This window comes from Paroedura picta, chromosome 14 (assembly GCF_049243985.1).
Source record: "Paroedura picta isolate Pp20150507F chromosome 14, Ppicta_v3.0, whole genome shotgun sequence".
In the NCBI taxonomy this organism is placed as follows: domain Eukaryota; kingdom Metazoa; phylum Chordata; class Lepidosauria; order Squamata; family Gekkonidae; genus Paroedura; species Paroedura picta.
Window position 1 is genome coordinate 12,330,834 of NC_135382.1, and position 23,585 is coordinate 12,354,418.

The window sequence follows — 23,585 nt, forward strand, 5'->3', positions numbered from 1 at the left end:
GACTGGACCCTTTCAAGTTTGATAGTATCTGATATCGGAGCACCCAAAAATGCACCATAAGTGAGATGGGCTAGAGATTTAGCAGAGTATAGTTTCACGGATGCTGGTATAAGGAATCTACTCTTTGGTCAATAGAATTTCAATATGTTATTTGCTGATACACCTAAATATTTAAATTTGGTTATTTGTTCAATTTTGTGCCCATTTAGCATCCATGTTCTAGATTTTGGACGTTTCCAAATGCCATGGCCTTGGTCTTCTGGTAGTTAATTTCAAGATGTTCTTTTTCGCTATGTAGGGGAAGTTTTTAAAGCATCCGCCTAATCCCTATGGGGGTTCTTGAAAGAAGAACTACATCATCGGCATGTATGGGGATTGGGCAGTATAGGGATTGGGCAACCAGCTAATATTGGGGGATGCTAGTCTGAATCTTGAAACATTTAGGTCATTTACATAGAAGTTAAAAAGTGCAGGGGCTAAGACACTGCCTTGCTTGACCCCTTTGAAGGTATTAATTGGGTCAGTTAAATGTCCTTATTTGCTAAGAGCCATGTTCTGGTATAACGATCTAATAAAAATCAGAAGCCTTCAATCAATTGAAGTGGACTTTAGCTTTTCCCAGAGATGAGCTCTGGAAACAGAGTCAAATGCTGCTTTGAAGTGTACAAAGACAGCATATAGTGAGGCGGGACGAGTAGATGTATATTTCTCTATTAGATGCTGGATAGTTAATGATCCAGGGTGGGAAGAGGAAAGGCAATGGTAAGTCACTTTGAGACCACTTCTGATAGAGAAAAATGGCATATAAGAACCAATTCTTCTTCTTGGTACCAATATCTTCTCAAGTAGTCTGCAAACTTATTTTATATGATTTTATAGTAGTATCTTAAAGACTGCAGAATTTATTTAAATGCTCCATGTCATAGGTGATTTTCTTTCAAATGGTAGATCATTCCAGAGTGTTTAAGATTAAATCAACCACTAAAAGGAGCAAAATACATTTCAAACAGCAGAAGTGAGGGACATGAGAATGCTGAAAAGCCCTAGATTGCAGCTGAACTGTTCTGTGCACAGAAGAAGCACTTCATATGATTTTTTACAGATATCTGCATATTCTTTATAACTTTACCTTTTCTTGGTTGTTGTAGAGTTTGAAAAGGTGGGACAGTTTTCAGAACAGATTATAAACTGGATTGGATAGACTGGATAAGGCCCTTCAAAGGTCAACATAAATCCGTGAAAGAAGAAAACACGCTAGCAGATGCTTACCAAGTACTTTACTCATTTTTATATCTCCCCTACTCAACAGTCTCTTTTTCTTCTTTGGTTTTATACTTTTCTATACCATGTTTTAGTTTTTACTTATCTACTTTGACTGAGTGGTAGTTTGCTGTTTGGTAATAAGGGGGCAATCCTAAGCAGGTTTACCATATATATCACCCAATAAATGTTTAACAATTAAAAAAAAATATATCAATTAATGAACTCCCACCCATTCAGGACACTCTTCAAGGGTCCTCAAGAAACCCCAGGGTTTCATGAAACCCTGGTTGAGAAAGCCAGTTCTACTCAGACAACAGCTTTGTGCAATAATGAACCCCTGAGTGCTGAAAATACAGAGTTTTAATGGGGATTCAGCCAAGATCCAGGAAAGCTGCCTTTGTCAAATTTAAACAAATTGGTGCAAAATAAATTTCCAATGAGTTAGAAATAGAATTATGTTTTAGTCTTCCAGTTTTTCTGGAGAAGGAAGACATTTTGTTTAGTATAATGTGATTACAATGGTTTTCAGTAAAATCAAAACTAGTTAGAAATACATTAAATAATAACAATGGTAATTTCTAGTTTCTACAGTCTCAGTTCAGTTTGGGGCTCCAGGGGGAGGGGGTACACCTTGTTAGCCTTCTCTTGGTTTGGGAAACACAGAGGGCTGTAGAAGGAAGGGCATCACTGAAAAGCCTGTATGCGTGCAGAGGTTCGAGCCTTATATTCTAGTAAAGCCTTTGATATAGTATAAAATAGGGAGATGTGACTCAACTATAAATTCAATACAAATTCAAATATAAATAAATAAAATCAATAAACTAGAAAAAAAGTCCCAATATATAACCTGCCTCACTTGACTTAAGTGAATGGGAAATTCATTCATCTGCAAGCAAACCATGTGTAGGTGAGCAAGGAGACACTGGATCAATCTGAATAAGTTAAGGAAGTTGATTCTAAGTCTGCAAATCCAAGGTTGGCAAATGTGTATTAGAAAATAAAATTAGGGTTCTTGTCTATGAGAGGTGCAGCATGTTGGAATTGACAGGGTGGATTTGGCCCTCTTTCACACGTTGAACTATTTCTAAATATTTTGCTATTTCTGTTCAGCTGTATTGCTTCTTATCGGTTATCCAGAGGACTTTTAGGCCCATTCCACACCAGGATCAATGTGGCAAATTGATTACGGAAAGAAAAAACGGAATTTAAAATAGTGGAATTCGGCGTAACGCATACTTGCCTTTGTAGTGGAATCCAGTTGCTTTTCAATCGTTTCCCACAGGTTTCCGGTCTCGGCAAAAATCGCTAGAAAGGAAGCGATATTTGCCATGCTTTTTCCCGCCCCTGGCCATCAGTCAAACAAGCAGCCAATGAGCGGTTGTTACCATGCTCTGGAAAAGCCCCTTTGCCTTTAAGAACATGTTTTTTTTAAAAAAAAGAAAAACACACGTTGCAACGAATATGCCTTGATTCCTTGATTCCTTGCTTCCTCCTAACGTAGAGACCCATCTAGCTGGCAGCTGGCATGTGAGCTGCTGATTCATCGTTGCCATGCTCCCCCGAGTGAAAAAAAAATCCCCCCCCCCGTGCATGGGTGCGATCTTTGGCCGAAAATAAAGGGAACTTGCAAACGGGGCTGTGTTGTGCTTGGTGACTTGAGGCGAGCTTTAAACCAGCTCTGTGGAGGGACTGCAGCCGGAGAAGCCTCGCTGGGTGAATGAAGGCTCGCTGGTTCGTTGCTCTCCGCTCGCTCCGAGAAAAAAAAATAGCGATCACTCCGCCGGAAGATCAGAGGAGAGAGCCAGGGGGAGGGACTTTGCTGAAACCGCAACAATGGTAACGCACAGAACTTTTCTGCTAGTGTTGCAGATTGGTTGCAAGAGTGTAGCGCTTTCCAGAGGGTGAATCCACTTTTGGGGATTTCCCTGGAAGCGCTACAATGAAGCGCTTCTAGCAGGACTGTTTCAGGAGTGTGACAGATTGTGTACGACGTTGTGCATAACTGCATTTTAGTAGCGATTACAATTTGCCACACTCCTGCTACATTAAACTTGTGCGGAATAAAGCTTACTGTTGTCATTAACTGGCCTATGATTCTGGTTGATATTTTTATTCCTCTGCAATATGTAGAAGCAATTAGGGGGCAAACAAACATTGCAACTGATATAAGGTTGCTTGGAGGGCTATTTGGAGGGACTTGAGTGCAAATCAAAAAGGTAATGGTAGTAGTATTTTAAATCTGAGAGAGGGGAAATCCTTGGAGAAATTAGCTGGGGACACTGGGGTGTCTCCTTTCTGTAGCAGCATCTCTCGTTTCTCTTGCGTGAGTCTGCTGGAGCTTTTTGATCTTCACAATCCATCATGTGTCCGCTTATGGCTTGTGCAAGCCTGATGAGGGAGCTGGTGATGTGCCTGGTGGTCAAGCATAGGTTGGTCTCATTCAGTGGCCTTGTTTGCCTCTCCTTTTAACCAATTGTTTTAATTTAAATGTTTATCATCTGTCATCTGAGCCTGTTTTCACCATTGTTTGATGTTTATGGCCTGCTTTTATGAATCATAGAATCATAGAGTTGGAAGGGGCCATACAGGCCATCTAGTCCAATACCCTGCTCTACGCAGGATCAGCCCTAAGCTGCTCTGAATATGCTCCTAATAGTGCTGTATACTGTTGAAATGGTTTTATGGTCATATCACCTGCTGGTTTTATATTAGGGAGGCCAGCCTCTCTGGGTGGGGGCTGCAGATTTCCTGGCAATATAGCTCATCTCCAGATTGCAGAATTCCCCTGGAGAAAACGGATGCATTGGAGGGTGAGCTCTGTGGCATTGTGCCCCACTGAGATCTCTGTCCTCCAAGGCTCCACTCCTAAACCTTCATGAGTTTCCCAATCTGGAGCTGTCAATTATACCCCCTTCCCCCTTCCCCTACTGGTGACCAGGGGGGGATCCGGCAACTCTGTTCACGAAAGTAGTTTATAAACACACACCCTTGAGCAAATGTTAACTTTGAGCAAATTTATGGACAGGCAAAATACAATCATTTTAAGTAAATTGCATGGTGATGATTGTCTTACTGGGTACCAGTTCAGACTGCAGCTGGGGCCTCATGTTTCTGAATATGCTAATATTCTGAGTATCCTAGTAATTCTAGATCTCATAGGCTTCACAAATGAACAACATATGCAATCAAATCAAAAGCAGTTGAAATGCATACATTATTCCCATCTCAACAAATATTTGGAATCTTAGGTCCAGTAACACCTTAAAGTCTAGCCAAATATATGGCAGGGTAGCTTTTGTCAGTCACAGCATACTATTAAATGGCTTGGCATTTGCTTCGGATGATAACACTGGGATCATTTTGTGCATTGTAGAGAGACGATGGAGGAGGATGCAGGTGAGCAGTGTAGATATTGGAGTCATGGCGGAAATTGTAGCATTCCAGAACAATGCTTCTTATTCATTCTCAGAAATGTAGCCTTAAAAGCAATTGCCATAAAGAGGGACTTAAAACTTCAGAAATGGATCCCAGATCTCCCATGCAAGTATGAACCAGGCCAAACCCAGATGGTAAACTAGATGTTTATCTATGCACCACTTCTCCTCATCACCACAAGAACAGTCATATAGTAGAAGACGCAGATATGAATGAAGCAAACCAAAGGAGCATCAATTGCAGGGGGGAAAGAGAAAGGCTTTTCAGGACTGCACTTGGATCAAGAATAGGGGATTTGGTTTTGGGGATATAGCTTGTGGTAATGTGTCAGTTTTATACTGGAGAAAATGTTTTTTTCTTGCAATTCTTCCCTGAGCCTCCAAGTGCCGCTATAGGCCAATCTGAGAGCTGGAGAAAAGCTAGAAAACGAATTATGCTTCCTACACTGTGATAACAGATCACGGGAACTGCCGAGCACAAAGAAAAAGCATTCAGCAACGAGGAACAAATTAGACCAATGAAGAAAGGTAGTTAATTTTTCCTCACTGCAAGTAGCTTCATCTTCAGCTGAATTTAATCTGATCACCAGAAATTGAAAAAAGAACCAAGCTGTTTTCAGTGGCCGGATGGAAAGAAGGCAGAGAGAGAATGTCCCATCAATCAGAAGGCAAGTACTGCTTCTCTCTTTATTGTCTTTCTGCAGCTGGGCTGCTTCAGAGCAGATTCAGTATTCCATACCTGAAGAGATGCCAAAGGGTTCTATTGTGGGGAACCTTGCCAAGGATCTGGGTCTGAATGCCAGAGAACTAGCAAGGCACAATCTTCATGCTGTCTCTGTGGCTAAAATGAAGTATTTCAGTATTAGTTCAGAGAATGGAAATCTCTATGTAAATGACAGGATAGATCGAGAGGAAATATGTGGAAAGAATCAACTTTGCCTTGTTAATTTTGAAGCTGTAATTGAAAACCCTTTCAATATTTTCCATATGACTGTAACAATCCAGGATATTAATGACAATGCACCCCAGTTCCCAAATGAAAATATCAACCTTGAAATCACTGAATCCACTATGACAGGCACCAGATTTCTTCTTGGCAAAGCTGAAGATCCAGACCTTGGGGTAAATTCTCTCCAAAATTACCAGCTTAACTCAAACCAGTATTTTTCACTGGAAGTTAGAGAGAGACAAGATGGAAATAAATATGCAGAACTAGTGCTAAGTAAACCATTAGATCGTGAAAAGGAACAGACCTTCCACTTCATTCTCACAGCTCTGGATGGGGGTGAACCTAGGAGAACTGGGACTGCCCAGATATGGGTTAATGTCACTGATGCCAATGACAACACACCCATCTTCACACAAGAGGTCTACAAGGTTAGTTTGAGGGAAAATAGTGCAGTGGGGACTTCTGTGCTTCAGGTTGTAGCTTCTGATAATGATGAGGGTTCTTATGCTGAAATCAAATATCATTTCAGCAATCTACCACTGAATGCCCATCAGAAATTCCATCTGAATCCCAACAATGGCATTATCACTATAATAGCCCCATTGGATTTTGAACAAGCTGAAGAATATACTATGACCGTGGCAGCAAAGGATGGGGGAGGATTAGAGACACATTGCAACATTGAAATAAGGGTTCTTGATGAGAACGACAACCCCCCAGAGGTGACTCTGGTTTCCTCATTTAGCCCCATTCTTGAGAATTCTGTACCTGGAACCTTAATTGCTCTGATCAATGTAAATGACAAAGATACTGGGGGTAATGGAAAGGTTACTTGCAGTTTGCAAAATGATATGCCATTCAAGATTCTGGCATCTTCTAATCATTATTACAAGATTCAGACTGACAGTCCCTTGGACCGAGAAAAACATTCTGAATATAATATTACCATTACAGCCACTGACAAAGGGAATCCTCCTCTGTCAACACACAAAACTATCTCAGTGCAGATTTCTGATATCAATGACAACGCCCCTACTTTTGAGAAGTCTTCCTACACTATCTACGTGCCAGAAAACAATCCTTCTGGTGCTTCCATTTTCACTGTCAAGGCCGTGGACCCAGACATGGACCAAAACTCACGAATCACATATTCCATCCTCCACAGCAACATCAAGGAGCTCCCCATCTCTTCATACATCTCCATTAACTCTGAGACTGGAGCTCTCTATGCCCAGAGGTCCTTTGACTATGAACAGTTTAGGGAGTTCCACCTTCAAGTGAAGGCCCAAGATGGTGGTTCTCCCCCTCTCAGCAACAACATCACAGTGAGGGTGTTCATCATGGATCGGAATGACAACAGCCCACGGATCCTGTCCCCTTCCCAAGAAGTCAAGGGCTCAGCCTTGTTCGAGATGGTGCCCCGTTCAGCTGAGGCAGGATATCTGGTCACAAAGGTGGTGGCGGTGGATGCTGATTCTGGACACAATGCCTGGCTTTCCTACCATATCATTCAAGCCACCGAACCAGGATTCTTCACGGTTGGTTCTCACACTGGGGAGATCAGGACATCAAGAGCCTTTGTGGAGAAAGATGCTGCCAAACAGAAACTGGCCATTTTGGTGAAGGATAACGGGCAGCCGTCTCTCTCAGCCACTGTGACGCTGAACCTGGTGTTTGCTGAGAACTTCCAGGAGGCCCTTCCAGAAATGAAGAACCAATCCAGCAGCCCTGACTATCAGTCCGACCTGCAGTTCTACCTGGTACTGGGCTTGGCTCTGATGTCCTTCTTGTTCCTCCTGACAGTGATTCTGGTCGTTCTGATGAAACTTCGACGATCAGGGAATCCCAAATTCCTGCAGTGTTTTGCTCCAGTTCCTCATTCAAAGGCTGGTGCCATCTTCCCACCAAACTTTGAAGATGGGACTTTGCCTTATTCCTACCAACTGTGTCTTTCCTCCGAGTCAAGGAAAAATGAGGTCACTTTCCTGACCCCCAATGTTCAAATCTCAGGCAATGTTCTTGGTAATGGCTGCTTGGGTGTTCCTTTGACAGGCAATGAAGAAAACAATTTAAATTCAGAGGTGGAGAATACTGAAAAGGTAAGAATTGCTTTATTTGCATTCTGCACTCCAGCATTTTTTGTCATATTTTGCACTGCGATATTAGTTTTTGTGAATTATGTTAGAGGTCTTTAGGGAGGGGGATTATGTTTTTCTTTCTTCATTTTTGGGGCTACTCTTCCAGAGATAACTAATGCTACCCTTTCCCATCGCCCCAACTAGTAAGAAGTCTCATAGTTGAATTATGGATAAGAAACAATTGAATAATTGAAATACCTTTGTGATATCCGTTTATTTACAGTTTTACAAACTGAACCCAGTAAAAGCACAATCAGTCCATCAATGTATTATGATTATGGACCAGCAGAATGAAACATACATTAAGACAGTGGTTAGCCCCAAACTCTGATGTATGTAATTCCCAAAAATATGAGAGATATTGCATGTCAGGAAGTCCAGAAAGGCTCTTTTTTTTATTACCCATCAGTTGCATGGTCAGCAAAAAGAGACCCAAAGTTATAACACTGCATTTGCTTTTGCTTCATGCTGTTCACATCCAGTATGGTTGCCATTGAAGTTAGATATGCAAGGTAGACATGAAAACCCAGGAGCTCAACTCCAACTGGTCCATGCAGTGGTTAGGTATTTAAGCTTCAGTGATTTGGCTGTTAAAGGAAATAAAGTGAGGAAGAGCATAATCCCACTTGTTTCATCTAGCTTACTATGAAAGTAGTGCAGAAGGGTTTTTTTTAAATCTATATTCAACAGATGCAATTTTTTCAAAATGATATGAAAAAATGTTATCCTTGGGATTATGAAGGAAATTTTCAAAGTTTCCAGTTAGAGATAGCGTCTTCAACTTTAATGCTTTACATGAATAATTAAAGCTGTCGACGATAAACCACTTTAAATCTAGGCCTTTCCGAATTTGGATGATGACTCTTCAGTAATATCCAGGTTACAGTACAGTACTAGGCAACCTGGGAAAGCTTGGGTGATTTTTATAAAATACGACAATTCCTAAATTGAAATTTCACATACTTTAAAGTTAAATACAGATTAACCTAACTATGAAAAAAAATTGAGTTTTTTAACTCATATTTTTTAAGGGGGAGTAAGAAGTAGATAAGGATAGCTTTCCTCCTTGTTTTAGCTTGTGTAAATTCTGATTTACAGTGATATATCTCCTTGTACTAAAGTTCCCAACACTTGATAGTGTCAGATGCATACAGGACATTTCAGTACAATAGATGGCATGCATGATATTTCATGTGCATCAATAAAATTTCATTTCAGTGTAGTGCAGTGGCTAAGAAACTGAAATACAGGTCAGGAGGGCCAAGAGTCAAAGCTCATCTCTGCAACAATTTCAGTAGATCGCCTCTGGCAAGCTGCTCTGCTATGAGAGGATAGGAAAGCCAGGTTTCTTACAGGGTTGTTGTGCAGACTATCACAAAATAACAGGTATTACTGCTTGGATACTAAAAACATAAGGATTGTTATACTTTCAAGACATTTGCATAGAAAATATTGGCACATGTGCAGTACCTATGCATTTTCTCAATCCCATTTCTATCTATATTTAAAGTTTAACGTGACCTAGAGGAACATGGCTCTGGAAAGAGAGATCAGCTGTGTCAGAATCCGCATTTCTGTTCAGTCTGTTGATGCAAATATGAACTTAAAAATGGCTAGGTGGTATATTTAAAAATGTAACGGTGACATAGTACTCACTAAAGTGCAGAGGGTATCAGTAAAAACATTGTTCCCTGACCACAGGTCTCCTTCAGAGGGGAGGGGGTCTATTAAATGGTTGTTAGATTTGTGCACACTAATATTTAAACAATGTATTGACAGTCAAACCTATACAGCAAGCGAATTAAAAAAGAAAAAACTTGGAATGTGTGCAATTACTGGCTAAGACTCTGAGTGTCGCTGTTGACCCACCAAGGCTGAACAATGAGGAATTCATCCATCCCAGATCAGCAGCTTCAGAACAGAAAAAGCTGAGAGATCAGACCCAGACAGAACATCACAGCACAGACAATCTGAAACAGAAGACTGAATTTCATTTGTAGCAGGATATTTGCACTTTCTGGCCAGATTGAGCTACACCTGAAATACCAAACGCCAAGAATGCCAGCAGCAAAATGCTTGAAGGATTGCAAAAGGGGAGCTGTCTTTTGCCTGCTGTTTGCTTCCATCTGCCAAGCCATTTCCAGACAGATTCATTACTCCATTCCTGAGGAAACGGAGAAAGGCTCTTTGGTGGGGAACATTGCAAAGGATTTGGGATTGGATGCAAAAGACCTCCCAGACCACAGGATCCACCTTGTTTCCCAAGGAAGGAGTGAGTATTTTGCTTTGAATTCTAAGAATGGCCATTTGTACACTACAAAGAGAATAGACAGGGAAGAGATCTGTGGCTGGCAAGAAAAGTGTATCTTGAATGTTGAGGTTATTCTTGGGGATTCCATGAGAGTCTATGGAGTTGAAGTGGAAGTCACAGATATTAATGACCATGCCCCCACTTTCCAGTCTGAAACACTAATGATTAATATCAGTGAGAACACAGCGCTGGGGTCCCAATTTCCCCTCTATGAAGCTCAGGATCCTGATTTAGGGAACAATTCCATTCAGGGTTACAAACTCAGTAACAATTCTTATTTTTCTCTCAATGTGCAAAGAGCTGTAGAGGGCAGACACTACACAGAGCTAGTGCTGGAGAGGTCTTTAGACCGAGAGGATCAAGCGGATCACAGCCTTATTCTCATGGCACATGATGGAGGAGATCCCGCCAGAAGTGGCACTGCAAAGATTCATGTTGTAGTCCTGGATGCCAATGACAATGCCCCTCTTTTTAGTCAACGTATCTACAAAGCGAATGTTAAGGAAGATACTCCTATTGGTACCATGGTGGCTGCTTTAACAGCTAGTGACAGGGATCAAGGAATGAACAAAGAAATCAAATATTCATTACGAAAAATCTCAGCGATAGCTTCCCAAATATTCCATTTAGATTCAAACTCAGGTGAAATAACTCTTGTTCGGAACTTAGACTTTGAGCAGGCTCCATTCCATGAAATGGAGGTCCAAGTCCAAGATGGCGGAGGTCTGTTGGACAGAGCAACCCTCATGGTATTTATTACTGATGTAAATGATAATGCGCCAGAACTAGCAATAACTTCTGCCATCAACTCTATCCCTGAAGACTCTCCAGCAGGGACTACAGTAGCTCTTTTAAAGGTGCAAGACAAAGATTCAGCAGAGAATGCAGAGATCACTTGTTCTGTTCCAGGCAACCTCCCCTTCCTGCTGACAAAATCCTATGATAACTACTACAGTTTGGTTACCTCCAGAACCCTGGATAGAGAACAGGTAGCAGCTTATAACATCACTTTCACCGCAATGGACCATGGCACCCCTCCACTTTCTGCATCCATAATGATTTCCCTCAGGATCTTAGATACCAATGACAATCCTCCCTCCTTCCTGGAAAATATTTATACTTCTTATGTAATGGAGAATAATCCAAGAGGTGCCTCCATATTTTCCCTGAAGGCAGATGATCCAGACTGGGGAGAGAACTCCAGAATAACATACTCCATTGTTGAAGAAGGTATCAAGGACTCCCCTCTCTCCACGTGCCTTTCTGTTAACTCTGAGAGTGGTGTTATTTATGCCCTACAATCCTTTGATTATGAAGAGTTCCAGAAAATAAGCTTTCTGATCAAAGCCCAAGATGGGGGTTCCCCGCCACTCAGCTCCAATGTTTCGGTGACTCTTTTCATCCTGGATCAGAATGACAATGGCCCACAAATCTTGTACCCTTCTGTTCCTACTGATGGCTCCACTGGAGTAGAGTTGGCTCCTCGTTCCTCTGAATCTGGATATCCAGTCACAAAGGTAGTGGCGGTGGATGCAGACTCTGGACAGAATGGCTGGCTCTCCTATCAGTTACTGAAGGCCACAGAGCCAGGGCTCTTCACCATAGGTCTCCATACTGGAGAGATCAGGACAGACCGTTTCTTTCTGGACAAGGATGCTCTCAAGCAAATTCTAGTGGTTTTAGTGAAGGATAATGGGCAGCCCCCTCTGTCTGCCTCAGTCACAGTCACTGTGGTGCTGGCCGACAGCATCCCTGAAAGGCTCTCTGATCTGAGCAGCATCCCCGTTCCTGCAGACCCTCAGTCGGACCTCACCTTCTACCTGGTGGTTGCTGTGGCTTTTGTCTCCTGCTTGTTTTTCATCTTCCTTCTTGTGTTGCTGGCACTCAGACTTCGCAGGTGGAGGAATTCTCACTTCTGTGATTCTGGGAGTGCGACTTTTACTGGAGTTCCAGCTTCACAGTTTGTAGGGATTGATGGAGTCCAAGCCTTTCTTCACTCTTACTGTCACGACTTTTCTCTCACCACGGATTCTCGAAAGAGCAATTCTGGCTTTCCAAAGGTTAACTCCTCCAATACTCTGCCCAGTCAGCAGCCTTTTGAGATTAAAGATCCCTTCCTTATGGCTGAAGATACTGTAGGCATTAACAGTGATTCTACTACTGTGCAGGTGAGCTATTCTTGTCAAAGCTGAAGTCTGTGGTTTGGAAATAATTTCCATATTGCTATTAATATAATCCATATATTTGCTTTGAAATAATGTTTTTGAGAGCAGGAATGGAAGGTTATTCATCTTCTGAAGAGTTTTTGATATCCTTGGATTTCCTTGCTGTACATATAACCCAATGAGTTGGATCAAGTCAAGAAGTTCTGGTTGTGCTTTAGATATTTCTGGAATGATTCTACGATTTATTTTATTGGGGAAATTAGCTTTAATGAGAGCTAGTGAGAGGCAAGTAACTATGGGATCTCCACCTATGTATACTGGGGGAAAGGGGTGATAGTTACCATCACTACATGAAGAGGGAAGTTTGCAGATTCAAGTAAAGTGGCCAATACCTCATAGAAGGTAGAGATGTGCATATTGGATTCAAGAACACACACACAAGAAGGAGGCAGGCCCACACACACGTGAGGGTTTGCAGACAGTACCAGAGCACATACAGACTGATGGATGCTGAGTCTCTATTTTATAGGGTAAATGCAACCTCAGACTATGCTGACGTGCTAGCCCCTAAAACAATGTATTGATGAAATTTCCTGTGTGTTACAGAGAACCTAGGAGACTTGTGATCTGGGTGTGATTAGTGTTCTGGGAGAAACTTTGATGGGTTCCCAGAAAGTTAGACAATAACTGTGATAGCTCTACCAGAGTCGAAATAAAGATGTAATTGTTTCTTGGCAATCAACAATAGATTGTGTTCTATTATCATTATCAATAACTGAAGCATTGGATGCAGGCAGGGTTTGTGGTCTATCATCTCTGTCAAAGATATCAATTTGATTCTTAGGAGCTGTTCCAAGGCTCAGGAGATTTCTCCTCAGTGTCTCCAATCTATTAAAAATCGCAGTTTGATCATCCTTTGGTAGCTCCAAATAAGAATTCATAAATTCATCCTCTAAAGAGTTATCAAGCTGTATGCCTCCATACATATGAGTTAATATTTCTGATGTGGTTTTTCTATGCTATAAACTTCCCTTTTCATTTGAGTCCTTTTTTTTTTGGGGGGGGGTAGATAAATCAATCAGATCATCCTGTGAAAAAACTTGATTTGACCTGCCTTTGATCTCTTTACAGTTCTCAACCAGAACTGGAGCAGATTTTAATGTGTTCACACAAGCATGAGCTGGGAAGATCCCTTTGTTCTTGAAGACTACATTATTTCTCGTTATCAAGGAGGGAATCCCCTCACTTGCAAACGTAGGCACAACTCTTGGTGCCTGATTTGGGTGGCTTACTATTTCAAGTTACTTTAGTTCTGTCCCAAGTCATCTTATCCCAAGTAAGGAACTTAAATAGTTTAAGACTTTATATTTTGAATGCCATAGGGGAAGCCAACCTCTGTATCTGCAGATTGTCAACTGTGTGTGTGTGTGTGTGTGGATAGATAGATAGATAGATAGATAGATAGATAGATAGATAGATAGATAGATAGATAGATAGATAGATAGATAGATAGATAGATAGATAGATAGATAGATAGATAGATTGATTGATTGATTGATTGATTGATTGATTGATTGATTGATTTTAGGTTGAAGAATCGTTGATTGTTATTGTTATTCATCTTAAAGAGCAAAAGGACTGCCCCTTCTTATCTGTTAGGGCTAAGATATAGGAATGATTAAGTGCAGGTTCCTTAGTGTAATTGAGTGACTATATCTCTTCTGTTGATCTATTCTCAGCCTGTGTAAGTTTCTCAGTGTTCATAGTAATTCCATTCAGACATTCTAAAATAAGTCTTACTGTCATAGCAGTCAATTCTATATGGTTTTGCAGATTTCTCTCTTTATCACTACCACTTCCTTTATTTTTAGAGGAACTGTCATGGATTCTGCTAAGCCATCCATCTCTTCTGTGTGTCACTCTGCCTCATTGCTCTTATTTTCAGCTAATACTGTATCATTTTTGATACTGGTAAATTATAGAGTATTTTACTCTTGGAACTTTCTGAGGGAAAACTCATCTATCTTTTCTTGCTTAGACTCTGGGAGGGAGGAAATTCCTTCCCCTTCTCTCAGGCATTTTCCAGTAGATTAGGGTTTATCTCTATTTTTCACTGCTCAGAGTTTAAACATTTAACTAAAATCTCAATAGCTAAGTGTAAGGAGGTAGGAGAAGAGAGGAGGACAATAAAAAGAGATAAAGGTTTTTAAAAAATAGGAACTTATGGGCAAAGTTACACTCACCAGTTACCAGCGCCACCACCTCCTCCAGAAAAGTGTCAGGGCCATCCAAAAATTCTTTTGGTCTAAATGTGGGCACAATTTAGAAGCTGCTATTAAACTATTTTACATGAAAACTCTGCCTCATTTATTGTATGGAACATCCTTATGTGTGTATACTAATTTAATTTCACTTGAAAAAATTCAATCAGATTTTTTAAGATCGATCTTTCAAGTTTCAATGGCTGTTTCAAATGCCACAATTCACCTTGAAGCAGGCTTGGTGTTGGTAGAGGTAAGAATGTGGCTCATTCATTCATTTATTCATTTATTTTATTGCATTTACATATCAACCTCCCCTCCGGCTCAGGACGGTATACATGGAACGAAAACAAGAAGAGTACATCAGACTCAGTGACTATATCAATTGAAAGGCAACAATAACAATTAATATAAACTGAGAAAATAACATCATGGCCTTTTATTATTGGTTAAAATTGATTTATTTTCCAGCTGCCTTACCTACATTATGTAGCAGCAAAAATTTTTACCACTATGGAGTAGGAAGACAGAGGATTAATTGGGCTATTATGTATTCTCCAAACAATGTTTTCATTCACTGCTCAGGCAAAATCTGTCCTAAAGCAAAGAATATTAGACATAGAAAGGCAAATCTATATAAGCAGAATTAAGGTAAAGGTAAAGGTATCGCCTGTGCAAGCACCGAGTCATGTCTGACCCTTGGGGTGACACCCTCTAGCGTTTTCATGGCAGACTTAATACGGGGTGGTTTGCCAGTGCCTTCCCCAGTCATGACCGTTTACCCCCAAGCAAGCTGGGTACTCATTTTACCGACCTCGGAAGGATGGAAGGCTGAGTCAACCTTGAGCCGGCTGCTGGGATTGAACTCCCAGCCTTATGGGCAAAGCTTTCAGACAGCTGCCTTACCACTCTGCGCCACAAGAGGCTCTAAGCAGAATTAGGAACCCTCTATTTGATCTAAGTACTCTTAATAGAATAACATTGAAATCATATATTAATTTTTAGGGAATTTTAACTACAGGAGAAATTTTACTCTTTTAAGGTACAATGCACTACTCTCTGCTGTTCTCGAGGCCAAATTCACTGGATCCAATCAGAAAATCTGGGCATGTGGAGCAGAAACTCCAAAATCTCTAGAACATGCTTGTTTGTTTGTGTTTTACTGTAGCCTTTACCATAGGATCAAAAAAGTTATGATTAATCCAATCCTTATTTCTTATTCTGGTTGAAGTAGAAGGACCCTTCTGTTAATCATGTTAGCTGATAAAAAAGAAGCTGACATGGAAGGTTGCCTAATATGGATGGTTGGCATATCAAATTTGAAAAGAGCTTAGAGAACACAGTTCGTGCCTAATTTAATTAATCCTAAACATTTTGCAATACGTAGTTTGTATTAATTTTGTGTTAATTTTAATGGTTATTAACTTTAATGTAATCCAGATTTTATTGTATGATTGAATTTTTTTAATATTGTGGCTGTTTTGATCTGGTTAATGACTGTAATATACTGATTGACTGGCTTTGGAAATTGGGTAGAGAGAATGCATATAGGAAACAGGATTGTAGGTAGGTCCCATCCCCTCCTTATACAGATCAACATAGGCATATACTATGTACCAGTCTCCACACATGTTCCTTCTGTCACATATTTTCATAAACACGGTGATTTAAATCTAAATTTAAATTTGATCAGTCAAAAAAAGGAAAAATGAAATTGCTCAGAAAAATTACCAGTTTCCAATCCATAAACTTTGCCTACATGTACTTAAGGTACCTAAGGTATAGTACTTTTGAGCCAAGAAAATCTGGGTTCAAATCCACACCTAGCAACAAAACCTAGGTGTAAACTGCACGGAGATTTTATTCCAACCCCAGGTCGATTCAGTCCCTGCCCTCTACACAGAATGCGATTTCCGTTTGGATTTGGGGCGATTTAAAATTTCCTTCTGCAGCAAGAAGGATTGATCCGGAGTGACCCTACCTTTATTGTGCGATATCGTAGACTGCTTTTAATCCTGTTTGTTTTGAATCTGGGCTCTCCTCCGTGGTAGAGGACCCGTGATTGGCTACAGGTGGTCATGTGACAAGCCTGCCTCAAAGGAGAAGCCCCTAAGTTCTCTCAACTTCTGTTGGTCTTGGATTTTTTTTTCTGCCTTCTTTGATCCTCCCCCCCCCCCCTTTCAGGAAAAGAAAGGATTTTTTCCTCCCTCCTCTGACTTCTTAGATTCTCTTCCCCCCCCCCCTTTCAAGGAAACAGAGAAAGAGTCTCCATTTGCCCCCCCCCCTCTTCGGAGCCTCCCTAACCACGTGCAGAAGACTTTCCTGTTTCAATGGGGGGGGGGAGAGGAAGACTCGAGTTCAAAGTGATCTGAATTCAAAGTAAGTGCAGACTCTGCCCTAGTCTAAGTGACAGGATTGTTTTCAGGATAAATAATATAGCCCCTGCCTTGAATTCCTTAAAGGGAAGTTGAGATAAAGATCTGATATAAATGATAGGAATAAGAATGTGAAGCCACTCATCTCTCATATGACGTTTAAGGGAGGAACTCAGTGGTAGAGCCCCTATATTTTGATTGCATCCGGCCCCAAGTTTTGAGAAGCAATCCTAGTGGAGAGGGAAACCATCATCTATCAGATATTGTTTTGACAGTAGCAGAAGTAAGGAACAAACCAAACTTGGTAATTCAAGTACAGGGCTCATGAATGCCCATCTACACCCAACATAGGCACAAGCTGGTAATGGCATCATTCCTCCTGGTATCCGAAACCCAGATAATGTTTGTTTATTGTTTCTCCTGGTATCCACAGTTCCTCCTGGTATCCAAAACCCAGATAATGCTTGTTTGTTGTTTGGTTGTTTATACTCCACCTTTCTCACTGAGGCTTGAAGTGGTTACACATTGTAAATCCATGCACCTTATAGGATTATACATGCCATAAGCAATAAATAAGACTAGAATTTGAGAAATTTGCAACAAAACATGTCTAAACAAAGTGTAAGCCAGCCTTTTTCAATTAAGAAAACCCTGAAATATTCTTCAGGCTTTGGGAAACCCTAAAAGTGGTGCGATAGTGCAGAATATAGTTAGGAAGCAGAGCTGTGTAGACAACCACCAGGCACCCCTTCCCAAGCCCATCATTGGCCATTGGGGGGGTCAACATGACCATATATGGTCATATCACTCAATAAATGTTTAACAAAAAATTTAAATATCTAAACAATTTATTAACTCCCGCCCATTCAAGAAACCCTTCCAGGGCCATCAAGAAACCCCAGGGTTTCATGATACCCTGGTTGAGAAAGCGTGACATACATTAAACAGTACAAAATATGGCATTAATGGGGGGAAATGGCGTATTTTCTAGACCTGCCTATTACTATATAGCCCTGTTTCCTTATAAAAACTTTCCCCCTTTGTTTTCCTTTATACAAATTATGTTTTACCTAGTTTGGGAAATGCCTGAAGTGTGGGAGCCTTCCTGACCTCCTCAGGTGGGCCATTCTATAAGGCATTGGCTGATTGTGCTCGTCTGAAGGATGCCCTGCTGTGATGAATGAAGTTGTCGTGGTAGGACATAGGTGGCAAGGTGGTCTTGCAGATATGAGGATCTCAGCCATGATAGACTTTGTATGGGATAGCCAGTATGTTGAATTGGGCTCAGTAAATGATGGGTAGCCAATTAAGTGATTGCTGAATGGTCAAAATCTGCATGGTAGAAATCAGCCACATCCTGCCCATTGACATCAAGCAACACCTGCTGCCCCCTGGAGTGCCATACAGCAGCAGCCACATGGTCCACTCAACCTACCAACCACATGTGCATACCACCAAAGCTGCCATTAAATGAGCGTTGCTTGTTGCCTCAACTTTGAACTGGGCAGCCAGCAGTTTCTTGCCCTCCATTCTCACACTGCAATGTCCCCCTCCCCACTGAATAGGCTGCCTCTTCCGGATGGGCAGCTTGGAAAATGATAGCATCACGTAAGGAGTTATGGAAGACCAGAAGAGAAGGAGATGGAAAATCGCTACTTTTGGCATAAATCAAGCATACTCTGACCAGGCAGGTAGAAAAGCATCCAAGGAATGTTAAATTTATGAATGAGAAAATATTGAGCCTCTCTGTGGCCCCAGTGGAAAACACAAATATTAATACAAATTCTCCTCTGACCCATCCAAAGAAACTTGACCTCAATAATGAGATGACAACTTAACAACTTTAGGAGAGTAAGCTACCAGTCTTCTTTAACTGAACAGAGCAGTTCCAGTTAAACCGAAAATCACTTTCCCCATGATTAAGAAACCTATAAATGAAATAATTCAAAGAACAAAGGAAAACATTCCCAGTTATTTCATTCAGATTTTAAAATGTACTTTCCAAGGCTCATCAAAGAATTATCACTTCCCAATTGTCTTTCCATTCTAAATTGGATAGAAAGAATCCCATGCAGTTCCCTCTTGAAGCCTCAGTGTGTCACTGTTCACCAACATGGTAGCTATAAACAGAGGATGGAGATCCAGCGATCCTTGGAAAGTGATTATTTTATCAGTGCAGTACAGACCGGGTGAAGAGAACAGCACAAAGGCACAGCCACTCTGATGTTCAGGCTCAAAATTTAAAAGGCAGTTCATTATTCTTACTATTTCCTCCTTCCTGTGGAGAATTTGATCTGATCTTCCTGAAAGCTGACAAAAAAAGGAGACAGCTAATTTACCAAGGACTCAGATGGAGAGAAGGCACAGAGAGAATATCCTGGCACTCAGAAGGCAAGTACTGCTTCTCTCTTTATTGTCTTTCTGCAGTTGGGCTGCTTCAGAGCAGATCCAGTATTCCATACCTGAAGAGATGCCAAAGGGTTCTGTGGTGGGCAATCTTGCCAAGGATTTGGGACTGAATGCTAGAGAATTAGCTAAGCGCAATCTGCATGCTGTCTCTGTGACCAAAATGCAGTATTTCAGTATCAATGCAGAGAATGGGAACCTCTTTGTGAACGACAGAATAGACAGGGAGGGAATTTGTGGCACAACTTTGATTTGCCTTGTGAACTTTGAGGCAGTGATTGAGAACCCACTGAATATTTTCCATATAACTGTAACAATTCAGGACATTAATGATAATGCCCCACAGTTTCTCAATGACAAAATCCAGTTGGAGACAAGTGAAGTAACTTTGCCAGGCACCCGATTTCTCATTGGAAAAGCTGAAGACCCTGACATTGGGATAAATTCTCTCCAGAATTACCAACTCAGCCCCAATAAATACTTCATTCTGGAAGTTAGAGAAAGAGAAGATGGAAATAAATATGCAGAACTGGTCCTTAGTAAACCACTAGATCGTGAAAGGGAGCAGACCCTCCATTTTGTACTGACAGGCCTAGACGGGGGTGAACCTAGGAAAACTGGGACTGCCCAGATATGGATTAATGTCACTGATGCCAATGACAACCCGCCCATCTTCACTCAAGAGGTCTACAAGGTTAGTTTGCTGGAGAATTTGCCAATTGGGTTTCTTGTACTCCAGGTGGTAGCTTCGGATAATGATGAGGGTTCTTATGCTGACATCAAATATCATTTCAGCAATCTACCAGCAAATAGCCACAAGTTATTCAACTTGGATCCAATCAAAGGGACAATCACTCTACAAGGAACCCTAGACTTTGAGGAAACCAAAGAATATACTATGACAATAGCAGCGAAAGATGGAGGAGGATTAGTAACACATTGCAACATTGAAATAAGGGTTCTTGATGTGAATGACAACTCCCCAGAGGTGACCCTTGTTTCCTTATTTAGTCCAGTTCCTGAGGATTCATTACTAGGAACCTTAATTGCTCTGATCAATGTAAATGACAAAGATACTGGTGATAATGGAAAGGTTACTTGCATTTTAGAAAATCATATGCCATTCAAGATTCTGGCGTCTTCTAATAATTACTACAAGCTCCAAACTGACACCCCATTAGATCGAGAAAAACAATCTGAATACAATATTACTATTACAGCCACTGACAAAGGAAATCCTCCTCTGTCAACACACAAAATCATCTCACTACATATATCTGATATCAATGACAATGCCCCTACTTTTGAGAAGTCATCCTACAGTATTTATGTACCAGAAAACAATCCTTCTGGTGCTTCCATTTTCACTGTCAAAGCTATGGACCCAGACGTAGAAAAAAACTCCCGAATCACATATTCCATCCTCCACAGCAACATCAAAGAGCTCCCCATCTCTTCATACATCTCCATTAACTCTGAGACTGGAGCTCTCTATGCCCAGAGGTCCTTTGACTATGAACAGTTTAGGGAGTTCCACCTTCAAGTGAAGGCCCAAGATGGCGGCTCTCCCCCTCACAGCAGCAACATCACAGTGAGGGTGTTCATCATGGATCGGAATGACAACAGCCCACAGATCCTGTCCCCTTCCCAAGAAGCCAAGGGCTCAGCATTGTTCGAGATGGTGCCCCGTTCGGCTGAGGCAGGATATCTGGTCACAAAAGTGGTGGCGGTGGATGCTGATTCTGGACACAATGCCTGGCTTTCCTACCACATCATTCAAGCCACGGAACCGGGTTTCTTCACGGTTGGTTCTCACACTGGTGAGATCAGGACAGCAAGGGCCTTTGTGGAGAAAGATGCTGCCAAACAGAAACTGGCCATTTTGGTGAAGGATAACGGGCAGCCGTCTCTCTCAGCCACCGTGACGCTGAACCTGGTGTTTGCTGAGAACTTCCAGGAAGCCCTTCCAGAAATGAAAAACCAACCCATCAGTTATGACTACCAGTCTGACCTGCAGTTCTACCTGGTGCTGGCCTTGGCTTTGATGTCCTTCTTGTTCCTCCTGACAGTGATTCTGGTCGTTCTGATGAAGCTTCGACGATCGGGGAATCCCAAATTCCTGCAATGCTTTGCTCCAGTTCCCCATTCTAAGGCTGGTGCCATCTTCCCACCAAACTTTGAAGATGGGACTTTGCCTTATTCCTACCAGCTGTGTCTGTCCTCAGAATCCAGGAAGAATGAGGTCACTTTCCTGACCCCCAATATTCAGATTGCGGATAATATTCTTTGTAGTGAGAAACCTGGTGTGCCTTTTACAGGTAATGAAGGAACTTCTTTACATTCAGAGCCAGAAAATGCTGAAAGGGTAAGAGTTCTTTATAATTATTTTCATTGTACACTATAGAATTCAGCTCTTATAAATGACTGTCTTTTTTTGTATTTAATTTAAAAATTGCTTAGGTCTGCACTTCAAAGCCACTTGGCACAAAGACTTCTCTTGTAATCATTTGGACACTCCCATTTCTCCCATTTCAAGAAGTGGCCCTTCGATCATCTGGTTCATCTCACATTCTGGTTCAAAGGGTTTTGTGCATGTGTATGTGTGTGTGTATCAGTCAAGGTTAAACATCACTTTCTATACAGGAGAAAGTATAATCAGTATTAGGATCTTTTAAAATACTGACTGAAACCCCATATTTTGGGGGGGGTTGCCTGTTATATTTGGGTTCTTGTACACAAAGATCTCATTAAAAGTATGTTGTGATAGTCTAATAGTATTTTGGAGCAATTTAATGACCAAATATTCACAAAATTATTACAATGTGTGGTATATCATTGCTCCTTTTTACTCCAGTGAGCTTCAAGTATGCAGATTTAAGCTCAAGTAGTCTCACTAACCTAATGCCTAAAGAGCCTAATGCTGGGAGCGAACCAGGGCAAAAGAAGAAGGGGACGACAGAGAATGAGGTGGCTGGATGGAGTCACTGAAGCAGTGGGTGTGAACTTAAATGGACTTCGAGGAATGGTAGAGGACAGGAAGGCCTGGAGGATCATTGTCCATGGGGTCGCGATGGGTCGGACCCGACTTCGCACTTAACAACAACAGGTCTCACTAACTTGCAGGGATCAAAACAGGTGTAGATTCAGGAACTTGTATACCAGTGTTGACTAGATTACTTATATATTCATCTAGGATTCAAGTTAATATAGAATCTATGAATCTTCCCTAAATCATGTTCAACACCTAAACTCATACTATCAAAACGTTTGAAGGGTCCTAAAAACCATCCAGTCCAACCCCCCACACCGTGACCTAAAACATCCTTGAGAAATAATATTCTAACTCCACTTAAATACCACAGACATGAGTTTGCCTTATGTTGAGTCAATTTGGTCTATGCATGTCAGTATTGCCTACTCTGACCGGCAACTGCTCTTCAAGGTTTCATGAAGAGGTCTTCTGCATCACCTACGTACAATCTCATCCTTTTATCTGGAGGTCCTTGACTGAACCCAGGATCTTCTGTATGCAAAGGCAGATGTTCTACCACTGAATCATGGCTCCTCCTTAAGTTGGTTGATGACTCTATATTATTTGCTCTGATTGGCAATGGCACTGCAGGGCCAAGAAGGATATGTCCCAGGATCCACTGCCTGTGATTATTTATCTGACAATGCCAGTATTTATCTGACGATGCCAGCTAAAGAAACTTCTACAGGTAAAGAAAATGCTCTACTTCTGAGCCACAGCTCTATCACAAATTCTTTCAGCTTGAACAATCGAGATCATAGGCAATATGCCCTTGAAAATAATTTTATACAATTAGAGATCATAGTATTCTGCTGCCCCCTCCCTCTTTCTGCAGCCCACTGAGCCACTCAAAAATTTGTTCCATAGAAATGATAGGGGACAAGAGTTGAGGTCTGTGCCATAAGGGAGTACTCAGTAGAAACAACTATTCCGTCTTCTGCAAATGGGAATGCTGTTCCATTGCAGATACTACATGATTGGATACATATTCCATTCCCCAACTCCTCTGTCACCTTTAGTATTTATTTACCTAATGTTTTTATCCTGCCCTTCCTCCAAAGAGTTCAGAAAGGTGTACATGGTTCTCCTATGGCTAATGGACAGCAATTTGTTCAAGATCATCTACTGAATTTTGTGGCAGGCAGGGATTTGTGCCAGTCTTCCAGGTCCTGCTCTCATACTCTAACCTAGGCTTTCTCAACCAGGGATTTGTGAAACCCTGGAGTTTCTTGAGGCCATGGAAGGGTTTCCC

At 41.3% G+C, this 23,585-nt stretch overlaps 2 protein-coding genes and 1 pseudogene across 5 annotated transcripts in view; all 3 read left to right on the forward strand.

The window, feature by feature from the left end:
• The window catches only part of LOC143823452 (protocadherin gamma-A6-like), a 285,370-nt gene that overhangs the window by 170,831 nt on the left and 90,954 nt on the right, over positions 1-23,585 (forward strand). The gene's annotated exons all lie outside the window — the stretch shown is intronic.
• On the forward strand, positions 1,290-12,287 carry LOC143823980 (uncharacterized). Its single transcript, XM_077310762.1, has 2 exons — positions 1,290-7,745; positions 9,762-12,287. Exons 1-2 carry the CDS (start codon positions 5,325-5,327, stop codon positions 12,285-12,287), a joined length of 4,947 nt encoding a protein of 1,648 aa, XP_077166877.1. The 5' UTR covers positions 1,290-5,324.
• On the forward strand, positions 12,274-23,310 carry LOC143823981 (protocadherin gamma-B1 pseudogene; annotated as a pseudogene).